Source organism: Lissotriton vulgaris, chromosome 2_1 (assembly GCF_964263255.1).
Source record: "Lissotriton vulgaris chromosome 2_1, aLisVul1.2, whole genome shotgun sequence".
Taxonomy (NCBI): Eukaryota; Metazoa; Chordata; class Amphibia; order Caudata; family Salamandridae; genus Lissotriton; species Lissotriton vulgaris.
Window position 1 is genome coordinate 1,667,307,871 of NC_141687.1, and position 22,367 is coordinate 1,667,330,237.

At 46.7% G+C, this 22,367-nt stretch overlaps 1 protein-coding gene across 1 annotated transcript in view; it reads right to left on the minus strand.

Annotated features, from left to right (window-relative positions):
• Nucleotides 1-22,367, minus strand: part of NUDC (nuclear distribution C, dynein complex regulator) — a 139,212-nt gene that overhangs the window by 86,245 nt on the left and 30,600 nt on the right. The window contains exons 2-3 of the mRNA XM_086957615.1: nt 18,011-18,088; nt 5,431-5,670 (exon numbers count right to left, since the gene is read on the minus strand). Coding sequence (XP_086813741.1) covers nt 5,431-5,670; nt 18,011-18,088 — 318 coding nt within the window. The remainder of the gene's footprint in view (nt 1-5,430; nt 5,671-18,010; nt 18,089-22,367) is intronic.

The following is a 22,367-nucleotide window of genomic DNA, read 5'->3' on the forward strand; positions in this document are numbered from 1 at the left end:
ATAGCGCTGCAAGTAGGGGTAACGTAATCTCCCAATGAATAGAACAAATCTGTAAAGGCATGACCCCCTTGCTCTTTCAGAGAAGTGCCACGACACAGAAACCTTTGTGTTCTTAAACCGGGGCTCTCTGCCCCTCTTCCTCAGACACAAGGCATTTTCATTGGTTTTTGAATGTCACCAAGTGGTGGGGGCTTGACAACAGCTTTGCTGAAAACGTAAGATTAGCAAAAACACTTACGTTGACACACCTCTCCTTTTCTCGACTCGACTGTGGTCGTGGCTGGGCCCCTCCCGTAGGGGTTCTGTAGTGCAAATCGCCCAGCAGCAGCACTCCCCCCGGCCCCTAGACTGTCTCCACTCTGAGTTTAATCGTGTGGTGGTGGCGCACTTCAGAGAAGCACAGCGCAAACGCGGGGGCTGATCCGGGGCCGTCATTGGTAGTCCTATAAGATTGACGGCCCTGGGACCCACAAACTGTACGCCACCGCTGCGTATCGCACCATCACCACTAAGCTAGGTGGTGCGTGCGTGGCCGTGGCGAGCGTGCACTGCAGTATTTGGTGCTTGTAAGCAGGTGCGCTTGCACAGCATTGGTGTCACCCCATGACGGTGGTGTCACCCAGTGCGGTCCGCACCCCCCGCATCCCCCTAGTGACGCCCCTGTCTGGAAGTCATCAGGGTGGCGTTTGGCTGAAGGTTAAGCATATCCTTTGATCTTTCACAGTAGGGACAGAGAGGGGGCTGTAAAACCGAATGGGCACGGCGGTGGGAGGAACTGTTCAGGATAGAATATACTGTGGACAGAACAAAAGAACATTTACTATTGCTTTTACCATCTTTAACCATTGCTACTCAACTGAATTGCTTACTTGCATGTGTAAATAATGAGTGATCTTGTTACCAAACTCGTTGATCCCTATTTTATCGACTTTGGACGGACGGCAAGTCCTGTGAAATATGTGATTTGTTCTTTGAACATAGATGTTTGCAGCCAGGGTTAAACCACCTGGGTTTACAAGCCACATGGATGTACATGGCTGTATTTTTATCAAAAGCCAGTAAATGTGTTGCATGGCTAAGTCAGTGCAAGTTCTTCACACTCATGGTTGCAATTAATTACATACTGTGATCGAATGCTAAAAAGCAGGAAAACAGAAATGTTCAATTTATTTTGCCCTCCCACGTGGTAGTCTGTACAAGTTATTTTGGTATAAGCACAGAAATCACATTTATTTTGTAATAAGCCCCCTCTCCTAACCAGGACTTCGTATCATTGGTCATATTTCAATTCATAAAGACCATCTTGTTGTTTTTAACGGGACTTGAAATCCTATTCCCTTTCTTTTTCATATTTATTTAATCGACAATTGCAAATGCAAGAATACATTTGACATTTATCACAGTAAGTACATGAGGCATTTAGATACTTTATTCTTTCCGATATCACATCTGCAGGCTGAGCCACCAACAGCAATATCGCCAGTGTCTGTGTGTCTGCATTTCTCCTCCAGTGGCAGTAAGAGAGAATATGCGCTCACTAAAGTTATTTAAAGTATGTCTCTTGGAAAGCAACTCTGGTTTCCAGGTTTTACAGAAACACCCACTAACGGCAAGAATGAAAAGCGCGCCCGACGATTTGCTCGCTTTTTGAATCCACGCATTCACGAATAGTGAGAAACTGGAAGCTGAGGCCCATCTCTTAGGTAAGCAAGCTCGAGACATCAGAAGTAGCAATAAAGTGGATAACTTTGGAGGTTAATGCACTTGCTAGAAAGATCTGTGTGCATTATAATCAAAAGTTCAACTCACCATAAAATTGCATAGAGGATCATTGTGTCTGCTAGAAAGCACAGCATGTAACATGCAAATCACAGATTTTTTTATGTAGATAGCTCAGATTATTACTGTTTTTGTTGCATAAAGCCTTGTATTACCTGCAGGTCAAAAGATAACATCCTTGTAATATATCTTAGTGAGTTATGACCCTGCAGCGAGGACCTGCTTCCAAACAACAAGGCATATATTTAGAACCTTGCTGTTTTTTCCTCAATATTTTCTTACTTTAAGGTTGCTAAAAACGGTTACTTATTAGTAAGTGCCACATATATGGTTTATATTGGACAGATACATCCGACATTCGAACAATGCATGCAGATTTCTTGCATACAACCATAGCAAGATCAAAAACCTAACCCCATCCCTTGTTCCGCTGTAGCACCGCCATTGTGCACGCCCTAAACTCCAGCCCATCGCTCTTTTTGGCGAGTGCCTGGACTTTTTTTTCATTTAAAGCACTGACTAATTGCTCTCGTCTTTGGGACCTTATAAGTGTTTAGCCATGCAACACATTATCCTGGGTGCTGTGCCGCCAATAAAGGATTAGCTATACAAACACTACACAGGGGGTCATGCAGTAGGAGGAGGTGTTGGTGGAGATGCAAAGAGATTTTTCAGTTCTGAGCGCGACACTGGGGTGACTCTGAAACCTTTTTGTGTGGCAGTGGAGGGAAGGGGGATTGAAAGAACTGTGGGAGAGATGCAGGTTGTCAAATGCTGGCTGTGCTCGCTGAAAAAGATACTTGTTCTGGTAACAAGGGGAGGCGGCGGTGGTTAGTGTGGGGAGTAGTGAGTTGTCCTGCGGCTCTGGACATAGCAGCGATGGCTGAGAGAGGGAGGAGTTAAAGTGCGAGTTCAGGGAAGAGGATATGCTAGAAGGAGGGGAATACAAAGGGAAGATGAATACGGCAAAAAGCACAAGTGTAAGGAGGAGAGGGGTGAGCAGGGAGGAGGCAGAAGTGTAAAAGGTTGAATTATACAAGAGAAAGAGACCTGGGAGGGTGGGACATTGTAAAAGGGTGAGGAAGGAACCAAGTGAATAAGATGGATGGGCGGCTTGGTGGGGGGGAAGGAGAGAGAGAGAGGATCAGAGAGAGTGAGAGATGTTGAATTACAAGTCAGGCAGATGAAGGAGAGAGAGAGACATTGGGAAGGAAGAGTCGGAAAGAAGCAGAGAGATGGAGAGAAGATGGGGAAAAAAGTGAATGAAAGATGATGCAGACAGAGGGCTGCTCCTGGCTCAGGTTGCACGTGGTCCCCCGGGAGCAATCAGAGCTTCGGATGCAGACGGTACTCCTCCTGACTCAGGGTGCAGGGATCTTCAAGGAGCAATCAGAGCTTCCTATGCAGAGGGAGAGCCATTCCTGACAACATCAACAAGTGATTTGGGAGTTTTAGAAGTGGCCGATGAAAGAAAAGCTGTAAAGCGGCATGGACAACCAGATAAGAGCCTGTTGGCTACGAGCAAGCGGTGGATGCAGAGAGACCCAAGAAATCAGTCTGGATGGGGCAACCTGTGCGGTCACCAAACGTGTGGCGGAACTGGCAACACGGTTTAGGTGAGGGCTAGTGAGGTCCTGCACTCACAGGGATGTGGTTCTGAACTGGTCATGAGAGACCGAGATTTAGAATGTGTGTGAGAAGAATGTGTGTGAGAAGAATCTGTGTGTGAGAGCTTGTCTGGGAGAATGTGTGAGAGAATTAGAGTCAGTGTGTGTCACATATTTTGAAAAGGTGGGTGACTAGAGAGAAATAATTTCTGTGTAAATGTGTGCTGGAGTGAAATGCCCTTTTACTTAAGGGGACTTCAAAATCATGCAGTGGGAAGGAAGCCTAGATGTGAAAGCAAAGTTTGAGCTATTTAGGGAGGGGAGGGAAGTCCTGCAACTTAAAGAAACCTGCTCGACATGTGTGCCGTCTGTTCATAGGAAGTTGAGCATTTCTGTGCACCCGAGGAGTAGGATTTTCAGGATATCTTAACTATCGTGTGAACACAGCCCTTGACTACCGAACAAGTGGCAGTCTTACTGGCACAGTTTGTGTTTAAAAAAGGGACTCTGAGTTGGCATTGGTGGCGGTCTGCTCTGGATGGCTCTGTATGAGGGTGTATAGGGTAAAAGCGTGCTCTGGTACCGAAGTCTGGCCGGAGCATGCCATGCTGAAAGATAAGGCGCAGCAGCCGTAAAACATACAACATGCTGAAGGTGGAAGGGACGAATGCTGCATTAATACAAGCAGCTGGGGGGGGCCAAATCTTAATACAAGCAAACAGCAACACAAGTAGAAAACAATAAAAAAAACAAATAGTCCCCCCAATCAAAAGGTAAACAACCAAAGCATAAAGATACAGTACTTGGTCCCTGCTCCATGGGAGTAAACAAAAGACCAAAAGGAGGGACAAAGAGGAAGGATTGACCAGTAGCAAGCAAGGATTTTTAAAGGGCAATGAAACAAACAAATGAAAAGCAGGGGGATAGCTTTAAGCCTACATACTAAAAGTATTTATAAGAAGTCTCGAATGCTTGACTTGAAAAAAAACAACAATAAAAATACCCTGCATGGCACACAGAATTTTATGGAGTTTGGAACATCACAGCTTTGGAATCCCGCCACTCAGTACATATCACCTAAGTTAAGTGGACTAGAAAGAGATGCCCAAATTGCGTCATCCTCCAAACTGGGGGTGGCAGGTCCAGCAAGCCCTGTAGTTGGCTTAGAGGAGAATAAAGAATTACATCATTAAGTGACAGGCAGTCAGAATAAAAAGGGAATAAATTATTTTGTTGATGGAGTATACCATATCGATAAAAAGCACACAAAAAAAACATACGTGTTTTACAAGAAACACATGAGAAAGAGTGGCACTCCAAATTGACATGTTCTAAAAAAAATAAAAAGTGCGCCTGCTGAAATCCATATAAGTACGATTAATGCCAAAGAATCCGTTGCAAAGAAATTGGAGTCCCGAGTTCTTGTACAAAAAAAGTGAAACGCCCACCAATAACAAAATTGCTCTAAAATCAGGCATGGTTTCACTGCAGCACTAAAATGCCCCTGTGTAGTCAAAAATTAACAGAAAAGAACAATTATGGTTCCATCCTTTCTATTCGGTGCTCACCACAGCGCTGTACACGTTACAAACATAGCACAGGACCATTTTCAAACCTTTCCTCTTAGCCTTGGTAGTTTGAAATGGCTTTAGGATGTCACATACTCTAAATAAGCCACACACATAACAAAGCCCTGTCTTACTCCCTCTTTATTGGTGCTTCACTTTTTTCTGGTTGTATACTTTGGTCATGCAGCATCCTTCCCTTGTGTATTTTTCTTTGGTGCTTTGAATCAAAGAGATATCAACTCATTGAAAACCAGTAACATAAAACATCATGTTTTCTTCTTTTCTCTCTCTTAAATCTTTTCTCTACTTTAGTAGGGCATCCTTGTGCAGTTTCTGGCCTTCCCTAACAGAAGGGCACACTAAGACCTCACCTCCTTGCTGGTGAATGCACTAAAGGAACCTCCTTCTAGAGAGGTCACAACTACACCACTGACACTTAAAGAAAAAAGGGAAAGCCTGTGCCAAACACACATCACCTGATCTATCTCCAGTTGCAACTGCTCTGCCTCCTCATCAGTCAGCTCTCGGATTTTGGGCTCGCCTTCTTCTCGCTTCATGTCAGCTGCCTGTTTGGCAGCTCTCTCGGCCTTTTCCCGCTGCGCTGCTTTTTCCCGCTGTGCAGCCTTTTCACGCTGCTGTGCCTCCTGCTGCTCCTGGGCCTCCTTTCGGGCCTTCTGGGCTAGCTGATTGTGGTGGTTAAAGGTTTCTCTAATCAGCTAAAATGAAAGGTGAAAGTTACAGAAATTTATTTCCAGCTTGTAAACATTATCCAGAAGCATTATGCAGTAAGAAGGGTGGTCTGTGAGCAAGAGAGTCCCCTAACCTCAAGTGCATTGCAATATAGGAAGCAGGGGTTCTTCTGAGTGCTTTGTCAGTCTACAAACAAAAGAAAGCTTTTTGATAAAGGTTCAAGTGGGAGATATGAGAACATAAGTTCTAAACTCCACGGCTTGAAACGGAGTGCCAGGACAATTGATGAATAGGAGAGACCAATAACACCAATGCACATAGGATGGAGCCCTCTCAATATAAAGAGCAGCCTGTCAGAGTGGATGGCACTTTGGTTAAAAAAGAAAGGCCATTTAAAAGAGACAGGGCCCCCTTAGTTAACTTAATTAGTACGCTGGACTGTGAGCAAAAGGTGTTGGGGAGGGGGGCTAAATCAAAAGGAAAAAGAACTGTGAATATTAGTGAACCCCTTATTTTGAGAAGCCAGAGTGATCACTCAACAACAAAGGCATGGGGGTCTGTTATCAGGTGTGTGGTGAATCAACCTGCACGCTAACCAGCATACTTGGTCAGATTTACTCCCTTCATTGAGCAAAACTTCAACTAAATAGGGTGCAACTGATACATACTAATATCTCCCCAGTTTCTGCTCACCTTCCAAGTATTATGTCCAGTAGAAATATTAACAGTAACATGCCACAAGAGAGCTCCAAATGTGTTGCTAGATGATCGGAATAAGGGCTTTAAAGTTTAATAATACATATTTTCAATAATGTCAATTTAGGGTACAAAGAAGCATGGGCTGCACAAATAAATACTTTAAAATGTAAATGTTTTATTTATATAGCTTCTTAAAAAATCCCTCTAAACAGGAACATAGATTACAGTTTTATCAACTAAGAATTCAGTTTACTCCAAACTTCAAAAAGAATAGACTAGAATAAAATTCCAAACCTTTCTAGAACCCAAGAGCGGACAGGTATATTTAAACTCAGAATGCACTTGAACTTCATCACAGAACTTACTAAATTACACTGATAGTGTCTGCTCTGTGCCACCTTACTTCACACACTTGGCTCATTTGCACTGTGATAAACTATGATCTGCGTCAACAACCATACATCACTGTGTCTTATTCCAAGACACTGAACATGGCAGATTTTTCTAAACTGATGCACAAATAGACTACTATACAGTGTTCACCAACAGGTTGTGTGAAAAAATAACCTGAGTATTCCAGTAGGACTTTGGTGGGGTGATCTGCCCACGTTTGAGAGCACAAGAAACGTGTGCAATGTCCAAGCTGCCTCTGAAACGAGGGACCATAACAGAGCACACAGGTCAAGCTCTAGGAAGCTATTCTCGTCTGTATAGCTTCATAAACAGAAGTTCTGATTCTGTCCCTGGCACATGACTAACTGATAAGGCCCAATCAGCAAACGAAAGGCAGGTCAAGGTCTCAGACTCTGAGCTAATGAGTCCACATGCTGTATGACCAGCCGCAAGTAAACAGGTATGGCTCCTGCCAAGAAGGGAGAGCTGACCCTGATAAGAGACCTAGGCCTGTGAACAGTAGCACGTAGATGTAAGATCAGATCATCAGCACAACATATTCCTCGACACAGGAAGGGAGTCTTCGGGTACAATGGGAAAGATGGGGTTACAGCGAGAACAGAGAGATTCCCCTAAAGCAATGGTTTTAAAAGGGCTAACTCAATCAACCACCTCAATAGCTCCAATGTCCAGCTGAGTCTTTGTACATTTTTTTCAAGTATTTTTTAATATTACAACAGTACTAAATAATACACAATTCAACCCAGAATACAGGGCAATTATTCTCCCATGTGACGCAGCCCCAGCCGATCCCCTTCATGCTATCTCCCACCCAGATGACCCTTCATGAGTTTGTCCACCCTAATAATTATGGAAGAAGTACGGGTCCTGCTCAGGTGCAGATTCAATGGGAGTCTCCACTAAATGCTCTACTCGGAGTGCTCAGGAAGTGCGAACTTGAGTAATGGCGTGGGGTGGTCAGATGGGGTTCGAGCGAGATGGGTACTTTTGGTAACATATGACACCAAATCCTTCAAGGGCAGCCAAAAATCTATTCTGGTCCTGCTGACGAGACACACACATGCCCTCCTCTTTGTGCCTGTTGCAGTGTAGCCATGTATCCTCCAAGCCGTGATCTGTCATAATAGTCTGTAACTGTGCCGCTGCCTGCGGGTGGGGCTGACGGGAATCCCCAGATCTGTCCTTGTCAGGGTCCAATATTACATTGAAGTCCCCTCCCCATAAACTGCACCTGGGCAGAGTATTTCAACCAGTCGCCACACCTCACCAAAGAAATTTTACATTTACATCCATATTGGGCCCATACACCGAGACCAACCTGATTGGGTGGCCCCTCAGCACCCCTGTTAGTATTACGAATCTCCCTTGTGGGTCGCATAGCGCGGTATGCGTGCGCCTGAGTAGCCTTTTCCTGAGGATAATCGCGTCCCCCTCGCATAATTGGAGTAGCATGCAACAAATTACTCACCCATCCACACAACTCGCAGGCACGTACAGCTGGCCCCATAAAATGTAGTTCATGCAAAAAGCATATATCAGCCCCATGCCGATGAAGATATGCCGCAACCAGCCTCACTTTTCTGCATGCATTCAGGCCCCGTACATTTCACGTCACTGCTTTCAAGAAGTCACATTTTCAGTGTGTGCGCTCATACATTCAGCTGCGAGGTCACCTGCCTGCCAGTAGCTTCAGCACCTACTGATGTGTGGCAGAGGGAGGCCAGCCGGGGGGAGAAAGGAAGGAGGGAAAAGAGAAAGCCTGTTGAGTCAGGGTAAAGTCCCGATAGAACAACACAGCATTGCCCAAGTATGTGGTTTCCATCTGATCTCTGGCCCAGCCAGCACAGTGTACCGGTCCCTGTATTTCAGCAGGCTGGCGATTATCGGTGGACCTCCTGGGGGAGTCTCAGACAGAGATCTATGGGCCCTTTCTACTCTGCAGACTGCCGATAGGGAGTCCCCATACAGGAGCGCAACATTTCTTGCACATAGTCCTCAACACGGGTCATGGCTGTGGACTCCGGATTTCCCACGATGAGCAGGTTGTTGAGTCTTGACCTAGCTTCTAGGTCTTTATTCTTGTTCCTGATCACTTCCAGGACTTTCACCATGGAGAGCAATTTTTACCGCGTGGCTAACCCCTCATCCTCAAGCGTGAATGTTCGTTGTTTGACCTCCGCGATGCTTTCATCATGGCCAGGTACCTGGTCTTGTAGCCTGTCCAGTCTGTCAGACATGGAATACATTTTTAAGTCAATGGCCTTAAGTGACTGTTTGAGGTCTTTGACCATATTACAGATGGTCGGTACTTGTATGGGCGTGGTGAACTCCAACTGTTTTTCCTCAGAGGGAGTACCGCCCTAGGGAGGCCTGCGCCGCTACTTTGATTACCAGGCATCCATTTTTAGGTCTCGCCTGTCGATGCGCATGCGCATCGAGCAAGCGAGAGTATTGGGACTTATCCACTCTTTCCCCAACTTGCAAGGAATCGTGGCGATTCCTTGCAGTGCCCGTGACTTTTAAGCTCAATGCGCATGCGCATTGAGCTTAAAAGCGCGTGCACGTCCGTCTTGGTTTACCCGCTCCGCCCCCTCCCCTTCCCGCCGTCTCGCATTTCCCCTGCCGCATCAAAGGCTTTCACGGCCGGCCGGCCATGCTTTCAGTTTCACGACCGGCCGGCCGTGTGAATTACATTCCAAAGCCCGCTCTCCCTGCTCCGCCCCCTGCTCCGGCCGAGACGCATTTCTCCTCCCTCCTCCCCCCTCCTGGGTCAGGTTACCCTGCTTTCTCTTTCGTTTTTTTTTCACTTGCCACCCCTACAGCCAGCACACACATCTGTAAGATGTTGGGGAGGGAGGGACTTCGAGCACACTTAGCAGCAGAGCAACTCAGATGGAAATCGTATCGGCAATACGAAAATAAAAACAGACAGCCTTTCCTTTCCCGCAATTCCCTCTGACATTCCAGAATATTCTCTCTCTTAAGCATCCACTGTGGTAGCATGCTGCATATAGTCCCACTAGCCGTTTACTCCCCTCATTAAAGTACCTAGAATTCTAGAGTTGTTTTTCATTTTGTCAACACAGACACACCCTTTTGGCAAGACCGCATCAACAGTCCTCCCACGTCCAAAGTCGGCTGCATCTGTTGCTTTCCCTATTGTTGAAAATTCATGCCACGTCCAAAGTCGGCTGCATCTGTTGCTTTCCCTATTGTTGAAAATTCATGCCTTAATACTATTTCACTTATTCATAAAGGGGTTGCAGCGACTTAGTCTTGCAGTACTCACTCTTGCGTTGGTCCTGGATTCCATGCCTTAATCCTATTTCACTTTATTCATGAAAAGGTCACCCCGAGTGAAACGAACGGGACGCGATAGCTACCCCACGGATGAATACGGCTTAAACGTCTGCTGTAGAACATGCAAACAGCAAGCTGGCAACCTCGGAAAGTACGATGGAAGATTATTATTACTACAATAAATAGAATGACTTCAATTCATAAAGGGGTTGCAGCGACTTAGTCTTGCAGTACTCACTCTTGCGTTGGTCCTGGATTCCAGGAGTAAGACAGAGAACTATGGGAGTAAGTCACCTACAAATATCTTTCTGAATAGCCCACAATGAGTTTATAGGGACCTTGCTAAGACATATTTAGCAGTTTCATAGTGTAGCACATACTATATGCTATTATTACTCAATTGAAAGAAAGTCCGTTTCTAGACCTCAGATGGATGAAAGAGAGCGTAACACAGCCATTCTGGAATTCAAAGCTGTAATTTACAGATTACAAAGATTTCAGCAGAAGGGGCACGATTAGTAATGCTTTTTTTAAAAGTAGGTGCATCTTTCTACAATCTTAGATGTGATTTACTTAGAATTACCAGGAGTAAGACTTGCTTCCTCATGGTTTCCGGAAGAAAGCACATCCTACTCTTCAAAAGGACTCTCAAAAAATAATTTATAAATCTGGCTTGGATATTCTGTTGTAAATCACGTCTAATATAACTACTCATAGACACAGCTTTGTGAATTGTGCCTTGAGTATTCAATTTCACAGGAACGAAGATGGCTTTTGTCAACTCCGCTCAGGAGCTCCTGTATATTAACTCACCCTCACCCTCAACACCTCACTCACCCTCACCCTCAACACCTCACCCTCAACCTCAACCCCTCACCCTCACTCACCCTCACCCTCACTCACCCTCACTCTCACTCACCCTCAACCCTTCACCCTCAACCCCTCACCCTCACTCACTCACCCTCACTCACTCACCCTCAACCCCTCACCCTCACCCTCAACCCCTCACCCTCAACCCCTCACCCTCACTCACCCTCAACCCCTCAAACTCACCCTCACTCACCCTCAACCCCTCACCCACCCTCACCCTCACTCACCCTGACCATCACTCACCCTCAACCCCTCACTCACCCTCAACCTCTCTCACCCTCACTCTCACTCATCCTCACTCACCCTCAACCCCTCACCCTCACTCACCCTCAACCCCTCACTCACCCTCAACCCCTCACCCTCACTCACCCTCACCCTCACCCTCACTCACCCTCAACCCCTCACCCTCACTCACCCTCAACCCCTCACCCTCAACCCCTCACCCTCAACCCCTCACTCACCCTCACTCTCACTCATCCTCACTCTCACTCATCCTCACTCTCACTCATCCTCACTCTCACTCATCCTCACTCTCACTCATCCTCACTCACCCTCAACCCCTCACTCACCCTCAACCCCTCACCCTCACTCACTCACCCTCAACCCCTCCCCCTCAACCCCTCACCCTCACCCACCCTCACTCACCCTCACCCACCCTCACCCACCCTCACTCACCCTCACCCACCCTCACTCACCCTCACTCACCCTCACTCACCCTCACTCACCCTCACTCACCCTCACTCACCCTCAACCCCTCACCCTCACCCTCACTCACCCTCAACCCCTCACCCTCAACCCCTCACCCTCACCCTCAACACCTCACTCGCCCTCACCCTCACTCGCCCTCACCCTCACTCACCCTCAACCCCTCACCCACCCTCAACCCCTCCCCCTCAACCCCTCACTCACCCTCAACCCCTCACTCACCCTCAACCCCTCACCCTCACTCACTCACCCTCACCCTCAACCCCTCACCCTCAACCCCTCACTCTCAACCCCTCACCCTCAACCCCTCACTCACCCTCACCCTCACTCTCACTCACCCTCACTCACCCTCAACCCCTCACCCTCACTCACCCTCAACCCCTCACTCACCCTCAACCCCTCACCCTCACTCACCCTCAACCCCTCACTCACTCACCCTCAACCCCTCACCCTCAACCCCTCACCCTCAACCCCAACCCCTCACCCTCAACCCCTCACCCTCAACCCCTCACCCTCAACCACTCACCCTCACTCACTCACCCTCAACCCCTCACCCTCAACCCCTCACCCTCAACCCCTCACCCTCACTCACCCTCACTCATCCTCACCCTCAACCCCTCACTCACCCTCACTCACCCTCAACCCCTCACCCTCACCCTCACCCACCCTCAACCCCTCACCCTAACTCACCCTCACCCTCACCCTCACTCACCCTCACTCTCACTCACCCTCAACCCCTCACTCACCCTCACTCACCCTCACTCATCCTCACTCACCCTCAACCCCTCACCCTCACCCTCACCCACCCTCAACCCCTCACCCTAACTCACCCTCACCCTCACTCACCCTCACCCTCACTCACCCTCACCCTCACTCACCCTCACTCTCACTCACCCTCAACCCCTCACTCACCCTCACTCACCCTCACTCACCCTCACCCACCCTCACCCTCAACCCCTCACCCTCACACAGTGCAATAGGTCTCGGAGCATTTGAGTTAGAGCTTTTAGAATTGTTTATGGCTTTTTTTATTTGTAATTCTTTAGCATTGGCTACAGGAAACAAAAATGCTAAAGATTTACAAAAAAAACCCATAAACAATTCTAAAAGCACTAACTCTAATGCTGCGAGACCTATTGCATTTCCAATGCTTGTTTCCATGGTCCCAGATGCTCCTAATTGCCCCCAGGAGTGAATTGCAATGAGTCAGCAGTCAATGTTTCTGTAGCTTTCCACAGGTAGGTACCAGGTCCTGCAGGGGCGCTCCGCGACCCCACTTACACTCTGAACCGGTCCCCTTGCAACGCCAACCGCGGGGCGAGTGACGAAGCCGGGTACGGGGCAGCAGCTGCCTTTCTCGGCCAATGATTCAGAAAAGGGTGTGGTGATGAACAGAGTGTCTGAATTAAGCAGACCACTCTTACCCAGTCCAAAGATCAGGGCTAGATCCATCACCGTTATTTATCTCACTGCACCATCCCAGCTCAGAACCTGGCTATATGCAAATCAGTCTGTCCCTTGCCCAGTGCATCATGGGAACAGGGCAGACTAAACTACCAAGCCAATTCTTCACCAGAAAGGAGACAAGCTACCGGGGACCTCTGCCAATGTTCCTAGCTGGAAGCCTCCCAGTTTAAGTTCTGCCGCCGCTGTGGCGATTCACTGAGCTTGTCGAATGCCATGCGCATTAGTATGCACCGTGGGGCACTCTTCCTGCTGCCTTGATCTGGTCGGCTTCCTATTGGGCCCTCCCGGGCAAATGATTCACAGCTGGGTGGCAGGGCAACCCATCCTGCTCCTCTTAGGCACGGCTCATGCCTGGGGGGGGGAATCACCCACAATGTCCTCTATGCGGAGCCGACACACACCCCTTCTGGCTGAAGATTCGGTTCCCCCGGGCAACATCACCCAACCCTTTTCAGTCTGCCAATATTTGTATAGTATTTCTGCCTCTGGGAAGAGGGCTCAGCCTCACATGGACACTGGTGTGTCCCCACGTCAATCCAGGGTCGGAGCAGAAGCCACGCCACACCAGGCCACTCCACTTCACGCTAAAGTCTCTGCATGAGGGGACTGAGCACACTCATCAGTCGGTCCCCGCCCCGCTGCGCCCCTCACCAGCAGGGTTTAGGTTGGTGCGCCCGGGTACAATCACCGCCGGTGTGCATGTTATCCTCTGCCGGGCCGTCTTGTAGTCAGTCCAGCGGGGGCAGAGGCCGCGTTGTCCCTTTCAGTGCTGCCTTGGCCCAAACCCTGCTTCCTCGGTGCCCGAGCCCTGCCTCCACTTACCTCCTCACAGGCACCAAAGCGAGCTCCCAGGAAGCACCCGGCCGACACGGCCACACTGATGCATGTACACTGACTCAGTCCCCGCAGGCCACAGCCCTGTCCGGTTCACCTCCAGCTTTCTTCACCCAGCTCTTCGTGTCCGCGGCCTTCGCCTCCATCGGCTGCCACAGCTTTCCTCACGGATCTTCAGGTGACCAGTCAGTGGCTCAGGGAATGGGGGGTAAGGAGCAGAAGCGGTCGCACCATGAGTCTGCAACCAGCTTTTCCCTACTCCGGCTCAGCAGCACACAAGCGGAAATTTACGAGGCCACCATCTTGCCGTTGGTGCCGGCCTCGCTCGCCTTTTCGCAGTTACGCCAGTTCCGATCTAGCCAGGCAACGGTCAGCTTGTGCCTCCGCAGTTCAGTAGCAATCCCCCTAGGTTTGGAGGTAAGATGTCGGTCTAAACTGCCGGATTTATGACGGATGGCCTGTCCAGCCTGCAGTGCCTCACCAAGTAGCGGCCACCTTTCTGCCGGGCTCACTAGCGACTCCCCATAACGCTGACGTTTTCAGAGGCAGTTGTAACCTCAGAAAGTAACAACAGAAGGGAGGTAGAGTGGAGAGTTAGGATTCTTACTCCACGGGCACTGTTTATATAAACAAAAAGAATCCAACTCACAGTGGGCAGGGGGGGGAAAAATGTCAACCACAGATGCGGGGACATTCAGTGTTTTGTTAAATACCCCTCACACACCAACAGGCCCCTTGGTGTCATGCTTCATCATTGGGGCCTTCGCACCCCTCTAACGGGATGCGGCGTGCTACGACCGACGACTACGTGGGAGCACTTATAGTAAAGACTATGTGTGGTGCGTGTGGTGGAAGTGGTAGGGTGTTTAATAAAATGTGAGTGGTGGGATGTGGTGAAGGTTAAAAAGTACCTGGCTCGTAGGTTTTAAAGAAAAAAATGTTATTCAACCTCGGGCTGATACTAGTAAAAGAAGTGCAGATTGAGGTAGTTAGCTGTCGTGATTATGGACAGTACCTCTGGTGTGCGTCGACATGTTTCGGAGCTGGTGCTCCTTCTTCAGGACGGGGGCACAACTTCCCCACCTTACTCACGTTTTTCTATATGGTGTATAATAAACCAAAAGTGAAAGACTATTTACAGTGTTTTAAAGTTAATTAAGGCTACAGTGTGCCTACAGCGGTCGTGGAACATGCAGTTGCATGACCTAATATGTTAGGTTTTCTTGCTTCATGAGCATCAAGTGAACGTTGAGGGTATTGTTGATGCTAAATTCGCAACAAACTCCAGGTAGAAATTTCTCTGTGTTCCCCCTACGCTGCCATTACCAGCGGAGCAGCGTAGGGGGAACACGGAGAAATTTCTACCTTGAGTTTGTTGCGAATTTAGCAACAACAATACCCTCAACGTTCACTTGATGCTCATGAAGCAAGAAAACCTAATATATTAGGTCATGCAACTGCATGTTCCACGACCGCTGTAGGCACACTGTAGCCTTAATTAACTTTAAAACACTGTAAATAGTCTTTCACTTTTGGTTTAATATACACCATATAGAAAAACGTGAGTAAGGTGGGGAAGATGTGCCCCCGTCCTGAAGAAGGAGCACCAGCTCCGAAACATGTCGACGCACACCAGAGGTACTGTCCATAATCACAACAGCTAACTACCTCAATCTGCACTTCTTTTACTAGTATCAGCCCGAGGTTGAATAACATTTTTTTCTTTAAAACCTACGAGCCAGGTACTTTTTAACCTTCACCACATCCCACCACTCACATTTTATTAAACACCCTACCACTTCCACCACGCGCACCACACATAGTCTTTACTATAAGTGCTCCCACGTAGTCGTCGGTCGTAGCACGCCGCATCCCGTTAGAGGGGTGCGAAGGCCCCAATGATGAAGCATGACACCAAGGGGCCTATTGGTGTGTGAGGGGTATTTAACAAAACACTGAATGTCCCCGCATCTGTGGTTGACATTTCCCCCCCCCTGCAGTTGTAACCTCAACTACACCTACACAATTACTACAGCTGCTTCAGCCGACACAATCAGCAAGGCAGCTGTCGCCCCAACTGGGCGGGTTTGTTCACACTGGGCTTTTAGATGTTGCCATCAGGAATCTTCAGAAAGACCTGAAGTCTCATTACAGCATGGCTAGCTCCTGGCTTCCTTCTCAGGTATTCAGCTTTCTATATGTGTCCCTCCAACCGGGGACATGCTTGGCTTCTTCTCCTGGGCAGTCACTCATCCTACAGGACCAGGCAGACTCCTTCCATCTCTAAGCAAACCGGCATCTACGCAATAGGTAGACCCCCGCTCCTCCAGGAGAAAGTACAGACTTCAGGTGACATCCCAGTAGACCACACTCTCACAGACACAGATAAAAAGGATGGGTGACACTGTGAATCTAAACAAACAAAAAAAAAATGCAGCTCCCACTGCTTTAAAGTGAAATCCCCAGGACAGTTAACCACTGTTCCTATGTAGGAATGCTTGGTGCACCCCTCCAAGTCACAGGCAGGGGGTTGCGTAGTCAGGAATAGGCCTAAGCCCCTGCGCTCACAATTGAATTTGTGAGACGCAAGGGGCAAAATAAAAACCAGGATACCAAAAACATATGCAGTAGGGCTCAAAGGCTGGGTGAGCATGCCTGTATACCAGGTAGGGGACATTCCCATCCCAACACTCAGAATGATACCCTTGCAAACTAGAGGAATACACTCTGCTAGATCTAAAGAATTTGAACAATCTCTTTTGAGCCCTTAAATCATTAACCTTAATGTGACAAACCAGCATTTAGAGCTCTACAAGACTATGCTATGACGTCATGTTGTGAAACATGTCATGTTGTTCCAAAGCCTGATTGCTTCTCTGTGGTCCAAGCCTTTCCACGGTCATACTGCATATAGGGCACAGCTTTAACTGTGTTTCTCCTACCTCACAAACAAAGTAGCTCAATATCACGAACTCTTGCTCTTTTCACACAGGAGGTTATGGCTTCTCCCCATCCCTCCTACTGGACAGCATAGGCTCTATGAAGCTCCATGCACAGCTTGGCATACCTGGGCTTCCTCATATCACACCTTCTTGATCTGCTGTCAAACTCAAAAGCTGCACAGCCTCCTGTACTTGTAGTAGCAGGTATCAATCGGACTGCTGAAAGTGGTCGCTCCTGTCAAATGTTCTTCAGAGACAGGTTTTTTTTGCAGCAATTATTTTTATTGGCATAAACCAAGAACTGAAAAATAACAGCGAAAGCAGTGACATGCAAGTCCAGCATTGACCCATATTGAGATGAATATGTTAATTGCGATACATGCACCAATAACAATCAATCCTAATTAATAAGAAAGGGAGCGAAAAAATAGGGGTAAGAAAATAAGCTAGAAGAAAACAGGGAAATAAAAAAAGAAGGTAAGAAAAGAAGGGAGGATGAAACTACAAAGCATGGATGAGAATGCCAGTCAGGTGAAGCCTAAGTATAGTAATGTGTGGCGGGGATGCAATGATAGTGATGAGGAAGAATCAAGAATCAATACAAATTAGGGAAGGGTCTTGCAGAAAGGTGGACCACATGAGAAGAAAAATGTCTGCTTTGTTCATTAAATTGTAAATGACCTTTTCGTAGGACATAGTTGTGGGTAACCCAAAGTCACAGAATACAGATCTTGGCAGCTGTCAGAGCAGTGGCGACTAAACAACAGGCATAGTGGGTCAGCTCGGATAAGTCAGGGAGGAAAATTAGGGGGTCTGGAAGTGGCGAGGGCAAATCCATAGACCCCACTGCTGCCCAGAAGGGACAAATGGCAGAACAGTCCAGTAAGATATAAACAATATCACAGGACATGTCACATCGTCTGCAGGCAGAGTGAGGGAGCAACTCTTCAACCTGAAGCTGTGTCAGTGTCCAGTGCCAACCCTGAAGGATCTTAAAAAGACTGAGCTTCTTCAGTGCCTCCGGACTCCCCGTCCCAGGGCCTCTAAAATTTCTGCCAGATCTTATATATCTTTTCCTACATAAGAGTATTACAAAGACGCTGCATTAATGCGGTTGTTATGGCCAATGTCTTACCTTATCCGCGGATCCCGATTCGCCTCCCGTAAAGAAATCTGTCTTCCGTCTCAAAAAACCAAAGAAGGTATTCACAAGCTGAGGGAGAAAAGGGTAAAAATTACATGCAGTGTTAGGCATCATCAGGTCAACAGTTAAAACAGGCCACATTACCCTCAATGTGCAGATACTGGGGAAGCACTATACCACGAATATAACAGAAAAGATTCAAAATGTCATTATCAGGAGAGATAGACACTAGATTGGTGGGACTGTGCTAGTGTCCTGATGTTAGAAATAAATGTTTCTTATGCTTAGAGTAGACTACATGACACAATGGCTTTCTCAATCCATTTGCGGTAGGTCTCTTCTTTACTACAATGCAAGCACACAAAAATAAATGCTATTACTTTACAGATTATGTCCAAGAAGGATTTCAAATGGCCCCCACCATTTTCCTTGTAGCCCCATTACTCCTAAAGCTACTATGCTCATTGTTCATCAGTGAGTTTATAGAAATAACTGTCAGCTGTGTGAGCTGGGGCTCACAACAACTCTTTGATAGTCATCAACAGAAAACTCGACATGACCACCTAAGTCACCGACTCATACTTCCATACCCTAAAGATGCGGAGGAAAATTTTCAAATGGCTTCAAATTATCACCCAGAAAATCGTCACACATGTCCTTGTCACAAGCAAGCTGGCCTATAGGAACACCCTCTAAGCCGAGAACAAAAAAACTCACCGGAAAGCTGCAGACCATTCCGAACTTAACTGGCAGAATCACTCTCAACCTCCCACGCCACACGCACATCACATCCAAAGGAGCTCCACAAGCACAATTCAAACACTTCACCCACACTTTCAAGGCACTACATAACACTGGCCCAGCATACCTCAACAGTTAATATGCTTTCACAGACCTTCCAACCAACTCCAATCGTCCTGACTCCTACTTGCACACATCTCATGCATACAGAAAACCAGATTTGGCGGTTGAGCCTTCTACATCGCTCCTACAGAGGGGAACGACCAAGCGCTCGCCTCCTCCTCACACCTTGAATACTGCATGAAGCTGAAGACCTAGCTTTTCGAGTAGTCCCACTAGGCCATAGGTTTGAGTAGATTTACACTTGCTCAATGCCAGGCTACCCTTCCGGGACATAGTGTGCTCTGCAAATCTGCATTACATACCCAACACAAACTGAAGAGGTTACTAATACTTGCTGAACTGGTATCTAACTTTCGGAAAAATATTTAAAATAATCCAATAGGACAAGAAAGAAAATACAAGTATTCACTTAGGACGGACTCCTAGCTATTCACATTCTCTTATCTACCAGAAATAAGACCAAATTCTAATAGAGAATGAAAATAAACCTATTACACCAAAGCATTGAGTAACTGCATGGTACTCCTCACAAAAAAGGTCTCAATAAAATAAACTGAGCAATTATTAATCAAGACAACGAAACAATACAGAGGACTCGCCGCAAGTGGCATTCAAGCTCCAGAGACATTTCACCATCTGGTTATGAACAATGTCATTTTTGAAATTCATAGCTGACCAATAGAGGGTTGTTTGAAAGAAACCTATGTTTAAGTGGAATCAAACACCCAAACACAATTTACTGGATTTTAATCATCTGACGTTTTGTCATTCAGCTGATGAATCACAAACACGCTATTTGAGTAAAAACAGACACTGAACTCTTGTTACACAGGTGAAATGTCAAACCTTGGCTAAAGGAAACTAGTTAACGAAGAAGAAAAGCTACGCTAAGTTGGTCAAATTGCTTCGAAGTATTTAATTTGTAAACAACATTTGGAGGGGAGGGAGTGGGGGTATGGAAACTGTGTTCTTGAAAAAATATGCCCAAAAGACCACAGTTATATAAAACCCAGATTCATGTTTTTAAATTAAAAATGGGTTAATGGCATCAAAGGGCAAATGTCAGAGCATGGGTTAATATACAAGGAATAAGGGAAAGCAATTAAAAATGTCATGGTGGTGATGCAATTGATTATTGTAGTTCAGGATGGGCAATGTAAATGTAGAATAAGGCTAGATATGGGCCTAGAAAGTTGGCATCCTGGCACAGTGAAGAATAGAGACAAGGAAAGTTAGTTACCTTAAAAAGAGCCAGTGTGACATGCTTACACTAACATGCACTATGGAATGATGCACTGTAATGGAAGCACTCTTTTGCTAATGGTAGAAAGGGAGACCAAGGTACACCGTGCAGTTTGCCGCCCGTCTTTTTCTAAATTGCAGTGCAACAGTTTGTCCCTGGTCGTGGTAAAACACAGCTACTACAAAACACAACCTTTCCACCCCCATCCCAAAAGAAAAATAATAACTATGGAATTTAAATAACAAATTCAATTACCGTCTTTAGGAGATATTCCCCAAAAGATTGCAGCCGCTTTGCCAATATTCACTAATCTGATTAGCTCCCTGGGCTTTCATGAAAATACACCTTTCATCGTTTTCATATAGCTTAGGTGTTCACACATCTAGAATAGTGTGGAGGCACTGCAACCATATCTAGGTGATGCTGCGTAAACATTGTTATAACGTTGGCCTTTCAAATGACCTGAGTCCCTAGTGTTATCCGCAGTCCCCCCCCTAACCCACCCCCCATCAAGTAAATTTGTATCCCTGCCCGCAGTCTCAGATCTGCGCAGCTGAGTTTATTCTCAGACAAAGAATTTAGGCTCTGGTAAGAAGGACAGGCAACCATTTAAAAAGATATTTCTTGATCAAAAGAAAATAAAAAAACGTGTAAGAAGGCCTACAGGGCCATGTATCATAACAATAAAACAACAGAACAATGACTCAACTGGTATATCAAACAGGGGACTGTTCATCAAATTTCATCAATCACAAAGCACAGGAAAGGGAGACCACAGTAAGGTAAAAGGTTATTTGCATATAGTAGCACAAATTTACAACTAAATTGCGGTACCCATAACAACCAAGTGTGTACTGGAAGTGTTGCAGAGAGTAAGCGGCGCAATGACACAAGTGATTATGAAACAACGTGAAGGGGCGCGGAAACTATACACAGTGGGGGTCAAACGAAAGGATTTACAATACACATGTACAATTTCATAGTTTGTAAAGAGACCCTTTTGAATGCCGCAAATGGCGTTGTGGAGTTAATGGCGTTTCAACCTGTATAACTAGAGGTCATCATCAGGGCGATGGTTACATAATTCTTGAAATGTGCTCTATTGAGTTGGGAAGGAAACGGGGAATAATCAATTGGAAGAAAAGCCCAGAGAAGAAATCAAAAAAATTGAGACAGAGCGCTAGCTAGGTAGTGTATACCTGAGGTCACTATGGGGAGCGAGAGACCAAAGGATGCGCTCCGTTCGTCTAGAATGCGTCACTTGAAGGGAACAGCGTTCAAGGCTTAGATGCGGTCTATGCGATGGAGGGAAGGGGACAAGTGTGGTGGTTACTAACAGGGGAACAGTGGTGTGGCAAAAAAATGGGCGACCAGCACAGTGGAAAAACAGCGGTCTTACCTTATGGAGGGATTCCAAGGTTAAGGGAGGGCTGCGAGAATTGGGCCGGGCTGTAATAAAAACCGGAGGGAAACAAGATCAACCGTGGGCAATAGGTAGAGGGTGAGTGTGGAGCCTATAAGCACGGGCTATGCGGCACCGTAAGCTTACCAGGAAGGTGAATTAACAAGGCTGCGAGAGTGAATCCAAGAAGAGGGAAGGTCAGCTGAGTTGTGTCCAGAGTACCGGCATAAATCCGGAGGGGGATGAGTAAAGCGTCACAAACGCGCAACTCAGCGGTTCTGGTATACGTAGGAGCCAGCCGAGAGATTCTGTGAGGGCGCTGGGAGAAAGTCACACGGGTTCCTCTCGGGAATAGAGACTAAAGAGTGGGGACTGCGAGGCGAGTGCCCTGGGGGATGGCTGTAAGCAGATAGGCACCGAAGTGTGGTGACATGAAACACATACTCAAGTATTGACTATCACGTTTACAAATCACGATCGTTATCAGGGGAACAGGAAAATAAAATTAAATTATAAAGCATTACATAACGTGTACAAACTGCTGGGTATAACCCAAGGGAAAATGATGATGTACATTTAAGGCTTTCAATTAATGGGAGAAATTACACAAAGGGGTTCATTATGATGTACACTTAAGGCTTTCAAATCATGGGAGAAATTTACACAAAGGGAGCAACTATGATATATGGTCTGACTTGAGGACTCAAAATTAGCAGAATGTGTGAAACCAACGACATTACTAGTGTGATCGTTTGTATGTACATGTGTAAATGGAGCATAAATACTATTAGCGATCATTAGATTAAACATCTAAATCGATTGTGCATCAATAGATAGGG